This window comes from Diabrotica virgifera, chromosome 10, assembly GCF_917563875.1.
Source record: "Diabrotica virgifera virgifera chromosome 10, PGI_DIABVI_V3a".
Classification (NCBI taxonomy): domain Eukaryota; kingdom Metazoa; phylum Arthropoda; class Insecta; order Coleoptera; family Chrysomelidae; genus Diabrotica; species Diabrotica virgifera.
The window spans coordinates 99,124,502-99,137,638 of NC_065452.1; the positions used below are offsets into that span (position 1 = coordinate 99,124,502).

Genomic DNA, 13,137 nt, shown 5'->3' on the forward strand with positions numbered 1-13,137 from the left:
TTTTGAATGACGCCAAATACGAATTTAGTATTTGGCGTCAAATTTCCATACCAAGGGAAAAGAAATATTCACTTCAAAAAGAGCATCAATTTTCGTTGGTTAGAACTGGAGATATTGCGCCTTTTATAAATGTGTAGTTGTGAATAAGTTTTTGATAATAAAATCAAGAGTGTAAGAATCGCTTTACTTTTAAACCCTTCACTTTTGGCGCATCATGGACGGCTCATTTTTACAAGAATAGTTTTGAATTTTTTTTGTATAAACATGATGTTTCAGTCGGTTAAATGTTGCTTTTCAAATTTTCTAATGTTTATAAACAAAGCCACGATGAATTTTTGAAGAAAAGTGGCTAACTCGGGTTTTAAGGGTCGTAGGGCACTATGTTTTTGTTTCAGTTTGTATAAGAATACCAATATGTCGAATAAAAAATTAACTTTCTACATATTAATGCAGCTGAGTTATTGTAATTGTTTATAACACTACTTTTTCAAAATTATTTTACATTTTTATAAGCTTTTTAATCAAGAAATGATCTAATTTGATAAAATGAGCCTTTCTCTTTGATTTGATGTCTTCAGAATTTATGTAGACCTGATAGTTTACGCATAATAACGCCGTAGATAAAAGCTTTTTGGGATAAACAATTTCAATTTTGCAATAACTATTAAGTGAAACTTCTTGAAATTTTAGTAGCTGAATACTTGTGATATTGTTCCTATACTCATGCCAAATTAAAGTTGTTTGTGTATTTAAAAAAAAAATATTAATCATTTTCAAAAAATCGACTTTTGGAGCTATTTTCTAAATAACTAAGTAACAAATTAACAAAAATAACTTTTCAAACACTCATTTTAAAGAATTTTTTATGCTTCTTCAGTAAAATGGTATCAGCTTTCCATATATACATACCGGTCCATACTTTTCCACATACCGGTATCCACCTTTAATATTTAAAATCAAATGTCGATCTTTAATTGTTTATATATTGTTTATAAGTTAAAAAGTACGTTTGACCTTTTGCATAATTTTTATATTGGATATTGTTGTAACCAAATTTACCCAAAGCAGTTCTTAGATACCTGTATCAACGGATGTCACGAAAGAGGCCATTTTTTGCTAATATCTCTGGTCTAAAAGCGGCTTCTCACACATAAGTAAGTTGAGCCAAATATATTACAGAATTTCATAGCCAAACATATTCAAAATTGCCAAACATTATATTCTGATGTTGTTCTGAAGTTATTTTCTTGTGGCATTTTTATAATAAACTATTTTCAATGGGAAATAAGCCACAATTTTACCAAAAAAATGTTTTTATTAACGTTTCGACGCCCAAGTCGGGTGTCGTTGTCAAAATACAAAATAATACTAGATTAAACAAAAATGTTGTTGCTTAGTAAAAAATTCTCCTAACAATTTAATCTGACTCATTTATATCGACAATTCAGACATGTATTATACATTTTAAAGTGGAAGACTTTAAAATGATATTGCCAATATTGATGAGTTGCGTGCCTGGGACGAGTTTACTATATTAACTCATCAATATTGGCAATATCATATATCATTTTAAAGTCTTCTACTTTAAAATGTATAATACATGTCTCAATTGCCGATATAAATGAGTCAGATTAAATAAATTTTCAGAAGAATTTTTTACTAAGCAACAACATTTTTGTTTAATCTAGTATTATTTTGTATTTTGACAACGACACCCGACTTGGGCGTCGAAAAGTTAATAAAATCATTTTTTTTTTTTGGTAAAATTGTGGCTTATTTCCCATTGAAAATAGTTTATTATATTCTGAATTTAATGGAGGTCCGGACAAAACTAGCCCACAGTTCGGATGCAGTTCGCCAATTAGTGACCCCTGGTCTATAGAAGTCATACGTCTAGATGAGATTTTTGGCTTTTGAGAAATGGGAGAATGATAGATTTTGACAAAACAGATAGGTATTGGGTCGTGGCCAGATGAAATGCTTAAATAATATAAGCATGTAATTTTTACTAGAGGTTGGAAGGCAACCAAACGGAGGTAAGAGAATAGAGATAAGAAACATGGCAGGTTACGAAGAAGTCAGATGATTTAATTACTTAAGCTTCATCATCACTAACAGTGAAGAGTGCGAATACGAAAGCCGTCGACGCATCACACTGACCAGACCAGCAACAGTCAAACTCACAAAATACCCTGACATTATAGCAGTGGCGTACCGATAGATCAGCGGGACCTGGTTCCAGTTGGGATGCGGGCCCGCCCGCCCAATGAAAACACACATTGCAAATCAAAAGTTTTTCTTCTTCTTCAAGTGTCGTCTCCTAATCGGAGGTTGGATATCATCATCACTATCTTTACTCTATCCACCGCTCCTCTAAAGAGTTCTATAGAACTGCATCTAAACCAGTCCCTTAAATTCTTTAACCATGACACTCTCCTTCTTCCTATACTCCTTCCGCCTCTTATCTTTCCCTGTATTATCAGTCTTAGCATTGTATACATAGCTAACATATCAAACAAAAAAAAGTGATACATATTTGCCGATGTGTGCTTTTGCCCTGTGGGTGAGTTTCACCCCTTCTCGGTGGTGAAAAACCTACGTTCAAAATAAGTTCGGAATTGGATAAACTGACTAATTCTAAGCAACTTTATAGTTATAGTTCTTAGTTATTTGTGAGTGAATATGTTCATTTGTCAACAAAAAAAAACACGTTTTGAGACGGTTTTTCCCAAATAACTCAAAGAGTAAGTATTTTGTCGAAAAAAATATTCTTAGTAAAAATATAGCTTATAACAAAGTGAAAAACATGTACAGGAAGTCTGTAGGTAGACGCAGGAGGAACAGAGTTGTAGGTAATGAAATGTAGGTTCTTATTTGTCAAATTTCAATTCGAATACTTCAACGTGAAATAACCAAAAAATGAAGCACTTTTCAGGAAAAACTCATCGCAACATGTATTTAAGAAAGCTTTAATTTTTTATCTTCTAGCATCAATATTAAGTATGTAACGCTCAAAACAGGTGGTCACTTTTTTTTGGTAAAAAAATCGTAAAAGTCACCTACTAATTAGAATTCTAAATGAAATTAATCGTTACCGCTTCACAAGTTATTTGACTATATATTGTGTATATGATCTGTAAGTTTTATCGGTTCAAATTGCTCATTTTTTAAAAAAGTTGGTTTTCAATTAAATTTTTTTTTTAATTTTGGAATTTTTTTTTCAAATTAACTTAAAAATTATTTGTGATACCAAAAATCTCAACTTGTAAAAAATATAGGTTTTACTATTGTGAATATTTTGGACTTTTTATTTTCCTGAAGACAAAAATTGTTTATATATAAGATATGGCTGTTCAAAATTATCCTTACCACGACATATTGTCTATATTTATAATTTAATTTTAGTTATTAAGAATTGTCTAAAAGTACAGGCTGAAGGATGAGGATACTATAAACACGAGTGTCGAGCATTGAGCCTATCCGCTAAGAGGGTTGACATGGAGAGGATATCACATGTCGACCGTCCTTCTCATGGTGGCATACATTTGTAACTAACCTGTCCCCCAAAATCGCGCATGACGCATGTCATCAAATGTCATGTGTGAATTATTTATTATTTTTTTATTATAATTACATATTATTTGTACTTGTAGCAAATACATTAGACTGTAATTAGAGTCTAATTAGGTTTAATTAGAGTCTAATTAGTAGTTTGTACTGTTTGTAGGCTTATTTTCTTTTAAAATGCCTTATCACGGTTCTTGTGTAGTAATTGATTGTTTGCTTACATGGAGAAACAGTGAAGTGAAATTCTTTCGTTATCCTAAACCCAAAATGAGGATAGACAAAAGAAATAAATGGATTAAAGCTATTCGGAAACAAAAGTACGTTGTTAACCTTACTTTTATCTATGTATACTGCATGTATATCATTTAAATTATTATTAAATTATATCAAATTACAATTGTATTATATTTAATTATTATTAACCCTCCGATTTCGACACTGCGGTACACCATGTCGCATTTTAATAAGTCTTACCAATATTCTTTCCTACACACCACTATCTATTTAGATATGTGTGAGTGACTATCTTTAAAATATTACCTGCAGCTATTGCATTTGTTTTTTATATGGGTGCCGTATGCCCTATGTTTATTAGGCACCGCAGAGTGTCCATTCATGTTACTTTAAAAGGATGTGGCAACCAGAGGGTTAAATTACCTTTATTTTTATTATTTGCCCTTATATTTATTAATACATTGGATTTATTTTAGTCTATATGGATTGAACTGGATTCCAAAACGTACCGATAGAATATGCAGTGCACATTTTGTTGGAAATATGACATCAAATGATCCATCTCATCCCAGTTATGTACCAACAATATTTCCAAAGGATTACAAACCAAAGATAATTAATCCAGAGGCTAGTTTAAACAGGTAATGAAAATTAAATCTCTTCATTTTTTTTATATACATTATAATAGTGACGTTTTTGTTAACATTATTATATGTCACACTAAAATAACTATTGGCTGGTTTCACCAACTACAAATAGGTAGTAGTTTATTCAATGAATAAAGGTATTCGACCAATTAACTGACATATCCACGTTTCTCTAACGCCAAATAACATTTTATTTATTTATTTTTCAAATATCTTGATTAATTTAATAAAAATATTTTCATTTGCCTCATTCATATGCTTCTTCTGAAACCGCATATGCTTCTCGATATTGTTAGCATTTTCTTGGCGGAATTGTGGCTTTGTTTTTGAATGTCTTCCATATGCTATCCATTTTCTGCAAAGTTTGACGCACTCTTCTTTATTTTTACAGTAATTGCAAAAACGATTGGATGTAGTGGGTTTGTTTGGTTTGTCGTCAACCACTAGAGCTTCTGAATTGCTATTATGTTACAAACATTTTTGGTAAAATCTCTTTCAAATGTACAGCTGGTTCGTAAAAAAACTGATACGACTCTTAGTAAGATTTGATCATTTTGAGCAGTGTATGATTGATCTGACATTATATTATATTTATTATGACAGACAAATAATAAAATAAACAAACAAACAGCCATTTTTTGACGTTGAACAGAATAAGTTATGTGACAAATTTTAAGATTTGGCAGTGACACTGACAGAATGTAAATAATAATTAATTATCCTTCAAAATACACTGCTCAATTTTCTACAAAATACGCTCTAAGAGTCGTATCAGTTTTTTTTTGGAACCAGCTGTACATAGTTGAGAAACTAGTTCATCAAGAGTTTTGTCTTTATCTTTAGTTAATAGCATCCAACTAGACTTGAAGTGAAGCTTTCATACTGACTAGGTAAAATATGTATAATTTTGCATATAATCATTACATCTGGTACCTTACTTAGTTCCTTCATTTCAAGTCTGTTATTTAGCTCATTGAAAATTTGTTTTAAGGTACTAGTACACTTTAGAAGACCAAAAATAAGCATTTTTTCAAGATTTTTTTCTCAGAACCCTTATTAAAAATGAACATAAAACTTTTTACATATTAATATTTAACTCTTAGAAAATACAAAAAGTATATATTTTTTGATTTATGCACGTACATTAATAAGTCACTAATATGCCAAAGTCGAGGCCTCGAAAAAAAGTAGTTCCAATGGCGGACAGTTAATCTCAGGATTGGGATCTCTGAAACAAAAAAATCGTTCGGCATTTGAAAAAGGAAGGTCTCTTACGTGACAGTTTACCACCATTAGTAAAAAATTCCGTAAAAATAAGATTTTACGGAAATTTTAAAAAAATTTGTGTATTTATTTTTTATTTTTTGGTCAAATTGTGGTAAATTGTCATGTAAGAAACCTTCCTTTTTCAAATGCAGTACGATTTTTGGTTTCAGATATCCCAATCCTGAGATTAACTGTCCGCCATCATTTTTCGAGACCTCGACTTTTGCGCCCTCTACAATATTAGTGCACGTGCATAAATGAAAAAAGTATCATTTCTTGTACTCTCTAAGAGTTAGATATTAATATGTAAAAAGTTTTATGTTCATTTTTAATACAGGTTCTGAGAAAAAAAGATTATTTTTGGTCTTCTAAAGTGTACTAGTACCTTAACTTTGCAATGTGTGTTGACACATCGTCTCCACATCTCACATCTCACATCCCACATCTCACACACATCATCTCCAACATTCCACAATAAAGAAAAGAAATCTCAGCAAAGTTTAAACAACTGATCTTTGGAAGAGGCTTCAAACTATTGCTTAAGAGAGAGCCAAGGATCAAAAGTCAATTCTTTGTCCATAATTCTGATACCGTCTGAATCTGATAAATGTCACTGATACCACTAGTTATCAGACTTTTTGCGTTACTATTTGCTTTTCTATAAAAATCAGTTTTGGCTTTATACACTTTTTTTCAGCTTCAGTTGCTGTTCCTGTAATAGGTTCAGGTTTCACTAACTTGCCATCTATCACATCTAAGCAGCCTTCATGGTAGTTCAACATGTTGTGCATTTTACTTTTCCACATTGGCCAGTCCATTTCTCCATTAAGTTGTTGAATATTACGTACAAAATCCATTTTCTCGATTTTTATTTTTCAGCCTTGGAGTTTGGAGGTATTTTTTTAATAAAAACTTTTTCCTATTTTCAATTACCTAATTTTGATTATTAATACTAAACCGTATTAATATTAAATTTCAACACTCTTGAAAAAAGATAAGGTTACTTGTTATTATTTTTAATATTTTAATTGTAGGTTTAATCGAACACAGTGCAAAAAAAATTATTGAAATAAACTCTTTTTAATTGTAGGTTTAATCGATTGAATGAACGCAGTGCTAAAAAAGTTATTGAAATGAACTCTTCAAAGATTTCTATAGGAATATGGCTAGATAAGTGTGGATTTATTGGAGGCAGCCCTGATGGATTATGTAAAGATGACTTTACCATCAACACCAAGTGCCTTTACAAATTGAGGGAGTCCAAATCTTTGGTTAATGATATGTATTATAAGAACTATATCGTATATGTAAATGAAAAAAAAAATACAAGTAGTACTGAACACAAAGTGCGGTTATTACAATCAAATTCAAGGCAAATTTAACAAAAAGGAAGGTGTGCCACTTAGTGATCTTAATGCCTTCAGAATCGATCATGTATGATGTCAGTATCGAAAAATTCTGGGAAAACAATATAGAATTATTAAAAACATTTTATTTGAATAAATAAGTGTATTATAGCATTTTCATGTGGAAAAAAATATTTTAAAATTTATTTTGTGTATCTAAACATTATACATATTGAAGATAGCAAAAAGAGAATATTAATATCTTTATTTAGCAGATATGTGTAGAAAGACTTTTAATTTAAAGTTTTAATTTTATAATGTTACTTGAAACTAATTAACATACTCATTGAATTAATTCATTCACTCATTGATTCAACAATATTTATTTATTTATGTATTTCAATATGAATGGTAAAAACAGAAAAATCAAAGAACTGCTCTAATTATGTTACTGAAACCAATTGCGTTGCAAATTCCTCAGCAGAATACAGTAGGATGTGATACCCAAATTAAAAGAGGAAATAAATACAAAGAAAATGCCACGGTTAGTAAGTCAACAACATATCAAGGATACATCATTTATATTTTAAAATATCATACATGTAATATAAAATCAGACTTTGGTGTTAATTCTGAGAGTAAACTAAATGTAGGATTAAATGCATACCATACTGGGATAAGTAACGTTGAGTTTTTTCTCGTAATTTATTATGGTCACTAAACATGAGAATTTTCTTGTCATCATTGCTTGTTTTAAAGTCAAATCACATGCTATGATTTTTCTTACATGTATTCTTGCTTTAGCAATTGTTGTGGTGTAAACTGAGCAGTTGTTAAAAAAGGTGGTACAGTTGAACCCGCTTATTAGAATACCTGTTATATAAATTTCTCGGTTTAAGGGATAGAAATTTGAGGTCCTGAAACGTTTCTACTAGCCACCAGTGATCGGTTATTAGAATATCTCAGTTATATGAATACTTTTGCCTGACACGAAGGCTATTCCAATAAGCAGGTTCGAATGTATATTAAACTCAACTGGGCGTGCTGAGCTAATCGATGATTTTTTTTAAATGAGACTATAGGTCGTGTGTTAGCTCATTTGAAAGGTTATTCAATTGTCTATTCAGTAATATAAACAATAATAAAATTATTGTTTATTGAGGAAGCAAATGGGAAACTAAAAATCATTTATCAGGAATTATTAAGTCACCTGATACCATCTGCTCTAATATACCACAATTTTTTACTTCAATTCAGTATTTTCTTGTCAAACACTGAATCTTACTTGCATAAGTAACTACTCCATTGGGAGTCACTCCAATTAGACATTTTAAAGTATTTCTATGTTTTTCTATATGTTACTCTCTGTTTTTCCTATTTTTTGGTTGGTTACAATAGATTTCTGTGCAGTCTAAAATTATTCTACAACTTATAAAGTTTTTGAAACATGTTGGCATACATAGTTTATTTTTATTCCTGCTGGGATTTTCCTTCATAATATTTTTAAATAATATTTCATGTAGGGTGTATAACAGGTGTAGAAAATATAGCTACTTTGTTACTTGAAATTTTAAATATAATGCCTAAATCTTCATTCACAAGATTTAGCCACAGCCCAATCTTGATAATAATTTAATTGACATAGTTTAACAGTTATATTGTGCAAAATAAAAAATTTTCTAGACTAAACTACTACTACTAGATTCCAGTAATTTCTACACTTAAATTTAAATTTACTACAATTGATTTGCTGTGGTAGCTTGGAAGCTCTGAATTTGTTTTTCATTATAAATATAGCCCCATTCTAACAGCTTTTTTGTTTTCGTAATATTCAATTGTCAATTTACACCATCTTTTACTGGGTTTACAAATTTAATAAACTATCATATTCTAAAATTCTTTATCGGATTTTCGCATGAATATATTTTGTCAAAATGAACAATTTTGTAATTTTCATCTCCGATAAAATGAATTATCAGTTTTTAACTTAGAAATCTTTCTAATAAAATTAGTAACTTTACACAGGAAAAAGAAGATAAATGATTCTACCGGATTCTCATATTATAAATATGTTTACAACAAAGTATTTTTATCAGTAAAGGTATATATCGGGTTGGTGTAATTTGAAAATATGAGTTAACGGTTTTTACCATGTTTGGTTTTTATTAGTTATTGTGCTTAAAAATGTTAATATCAAATAATAACATTTTCCAGTGGTAGGAGACGTGTTTTTACTACAGCAGAAATAAAAATACCGGATTTCATAATTTTGGTATTTATCGGGTTTTCGCTCGAACCCCTCGAAATATGCATTAAGCTTTCTTAATTATCCTAACTAGCGCGTTTATTGGGTTTTATTTGTCTGTCTGCGGTTTAAAGATCATATCAGCTAACGGACCGTTCAAGTATTACGTAACGCAGTTTGGGGGGGGGTCAAAAATCTTCAAAAATTGCGTTACGCAATAGTTAAACTCCCATAAGAGTGCGTTACGTAGGGGGGATAAAAATCTTCAAAAATCGCGTTACGTAATACTTGAACGCTCCCTAATACATTTCTATGTTCCTTGAAATTTGTCAAAAAAAATTTTTGGACAAAGGCGTAGGCGGTCTCATTTAAAATTGAAAATAAACACGTTGCGTAATATTCAAACTTTTCAAACTGTTTGAAGATGTTTGAATTCAAGTCAAACCTACACATATCGAAATCAAGTCAAGTCAAACTTTTTTATACAAAAAGTTTGATTTTCAAGTCAAGTCAAGTTTGTTGAGTAAAATCAAACTAGTTTGACTTGATGCATCTCTACTTGCAACGAGAGGTACTGGGTTCTGGTAAGGGCTCCTGGAAAGTACTGTTTCATTTTCCACATTTTGAATTTGATTTCTGCAAAATTTCAATAGTTATGATCATATTGATGATGAAATATTCAATTCATTTCCAAGTGCCAACATTGTGCCAAGAAACAACTTCAACATAGCATTGCCAACATCAACACAGTGAGCATGAAATTTTTAGGGTCCTTGTATTCTGTTCTGCATCAGTAAAAAGGAATGTATAAACTTCAGTATAAATGCTTTATTTTCTCATTTTATTATGGTCACAATTCAAGATCTACATTTTAGAATTTATGATGTTACTTTATATAAAAATAGTCTGTTTATGTTTACAGGCCAGCTATATATTTTATTAAGGATCTTAGCTGATGGTCTGAAGGCTTCTTAAGGTGCTGTCTTGAGTTATTTATGATCTTCTTCAGTAGGGGTCAGATGGTAGGTCCAAATAAGACAATATGCGGTTACCTGATGAACTGCGGTAATGTCGACAATTACTCTTATGGTTGCCTTGGGGCTCTATTATTCTTCTAAGATTTTCAGTGGATGGTTGCCTGGGGAACTGTTAATTTTCTGTACCTAATGCTCATTATTCAGGGTTAGAGCCATGCCCTTCTCCTGGGTGCCTAGAAGAGAAATAGAGATGTAGACAACCTGCAGCACAAATTTATGAAGGGTCGCTACCACCCAAGTCTACAAAACTGTAATATTCCTTGTCAACAGTACAGAAAAATTTACAAGTGACTTTTGAACTAAAGTTATAATTAAAATGATTTAACTTAAACACCCCTTAATCAGAAAATAAAATTCTCTTTTAAATTAATTGAATCCCAAATACTTCTTTAAAATTAACAAATTTTTCAACAAATAAATCAAACTTGAGAATAATTATTATTATTTAACACAACTGCTGATATATCAATTAATTAGCATTCACGGAAAATAAATACCACAAAAATATTTTCTTTACCTAATTCGATGAATCAAATTATCACACAAACATCTTCTGCAGATTAGCAATTGAGTTGGTCGATTAATAAAAATGTGAACAGAAAATTAATCAATAAAATCAGAAAACCTAGTTACTACCTAGGTCTCTTTAGGTTTCACCTCCTACTTGGAGTCTCTACAAATGAACCTGAATGGGACCAGCATGGTATTTATATGAGCAAAAGAATTTACCTAAGATCAATATACAACAGATAATGAAGTAGGTAGGTATTTCTATTAACCCTATAACTGGCAAGATTCTAAAAATTATTCTATTTAGCTGGGTATATTTTTCAAGTTTAATAATATATTTAGAAACCTAGAAATGCTATTAAAATTTAATTATTAATTTTTGTTTGGCTCCCAGGTAAAATCAAGTAAAGGGGTCCTCAGGTGCCCCTTGCCGGTTTAAGTGAAAAATATAAAGGTTGAACGGAACATTGATTTGAACGGTTTTTACTAAAATAAACAAACATAACAGAATAGGTGTAAACTATTTTTATGGGACAATTATAAAAACAGTCTTTGGCATTAGAACAACATAAATGAATATCACATTTGCTACACACACATTGAATTTTCAACACGTTGCAAAATTTACATTTTTTTACCTTCCTTTTTGCTGAGCTAAAGTGGCAAGTGATCAATACTGTCGACGCGAATGTCATCAATGCGATGATTTGCTTTTTTTCCAATCTGTTTCAACAGAATCATTTCAGTCATTACCGACAAATCAAACTGTTTCTTTCTCAAGTTGATATTGAATGCCCTTTCAAGAAGCAAAATATACAAATAAGGGATCAAATTTTGGAAAATAATAGCACAAGCTAGCAAGAGGTCCTTGAGGAACCCTTTCTATTTTCATTATTTAACCACACTCAGAATATTTGTTTTGTAATAATTCCAATATATAGTGAAACTCGAAGCTGTAAACCATTCATAATAAAATGTTTGCACTAAATTCAGATTACTTGCAGTATCAAAATTTTACTTTGAAAAAAAAATTAACGAGAGAGGCTTGGAATGTCCAGGGAATGTCTAAAAAATATACTTTGATGTACCAAGAACCAAATATAAACTTTATATATATATATATATATATATATATATATATATATATATATATATATATATATATATATATATATATATATTTATATATATATATATATATATATGTATATATTTATATATATATATATATTTATATATATATATATATATATATGTTATATGAGAAAATATTAACCTTGAACTAGCCTAAGTTCGCCGACTTCATATTTCATCATACCATTCCCACAGAAACCGCTGAGCAAGCAGCAGAGGAACTTTGTACGAACCGTTGGCCAACATTCATGGGAACAGCGATTCAGCACTTTATACCAAACCTATAAATTACCATTTTCAGATGCCGGGACCACTCTTAGCTGCAACTTCGACCAGTCCAGTTATTGTAGTCATTTTAAATTAATTTAACTTTGTACTATTATGTAAACTTATTGTGTAACAAATAAAATCTTTTTTTAAAAAATCAAATACGTGATCAGTGATCTAACAATTGGCGCAGTCAGTAGGATCCGTTTAACGTTGCTAGAACACGTGTATACTCACTGGCAGCGGCGGATTCTTATCCCTTAACGGATCAAAGAATCTACGGAAGTCCTCACTCCTGTGAACTACGGAAGGAACACCCAGTGAAGCCCCTGGTAGCCGATCAGAGAGAACAAGACGACCCTTAAAGAAGAAAGCATCTCCGAACAACCTCACTCCTGTGATCTACGGAAGGAACACCTAGTGAAGCCCCTGGTAGCTGAGCAGAGAGAACAAGGCGTCCCGATGTTCTTCTTTATGTAAGTGGATTTTGAATAATCTCGTTAATAATTTTGTTTTAATAATTTACGAAATTGACTATACTGCAAGTCAATTATTAATGAAGATACATAAAAAAAAATAAAATACAATTTGATTATCTAATATTTGAAAGTATTAATATTGACATTTTTTCTTTATACTATTTTATACTGATATTTTATTGACATATTTTTATTACTTGGTATATTTCTACCATATTTTATTGACATATTTTTACTTGCTATATTTTGGTATATTTTCTCTTGATATTTTTATTGATATATTTAATACATTTTATTGATATATTATTTGATATTTTTATTGATACATTTTGTCTCTATATAACATTTTTATTTTTATTGATACATTTTGCCCTTTATATACCACTACATATTTTTTTTTCTCCC

At 30.5% G+C, this 13,137-nt stretch overlaps 1 protein-coding gene across 1 annotated transcript; it reads left to right on the top strand.

Annotated features, from left to right (window-relative positions):
- The first annotated feature begins 3,725 nt into the window (after positions 1 to 3,725).
- LOC126878472 (uncharacterized) lies at positions 3,726 to 7,233 on the top strand. Its single transcript, XM_050641218.1, has 3 exons — positions 3,726 to 3,884; positions 4,278 to 4,442; positions 6,805 to 7,233. The coding sequence occupies exons 1-3, from the start codon at positions 3,745 to 3,747 to the stop codon at positions 7,094 to 7,096; spliced, it is 597 nt and encodes a 198-aa protein (XP_050497175.1). The 5' UTR covers positions 3,726 to 3,744; the 3' UTR covers positions 7,097 to 7,233.
- Positions 7,234 to 13,137: the final 5,904 nt, after the last annotated feature.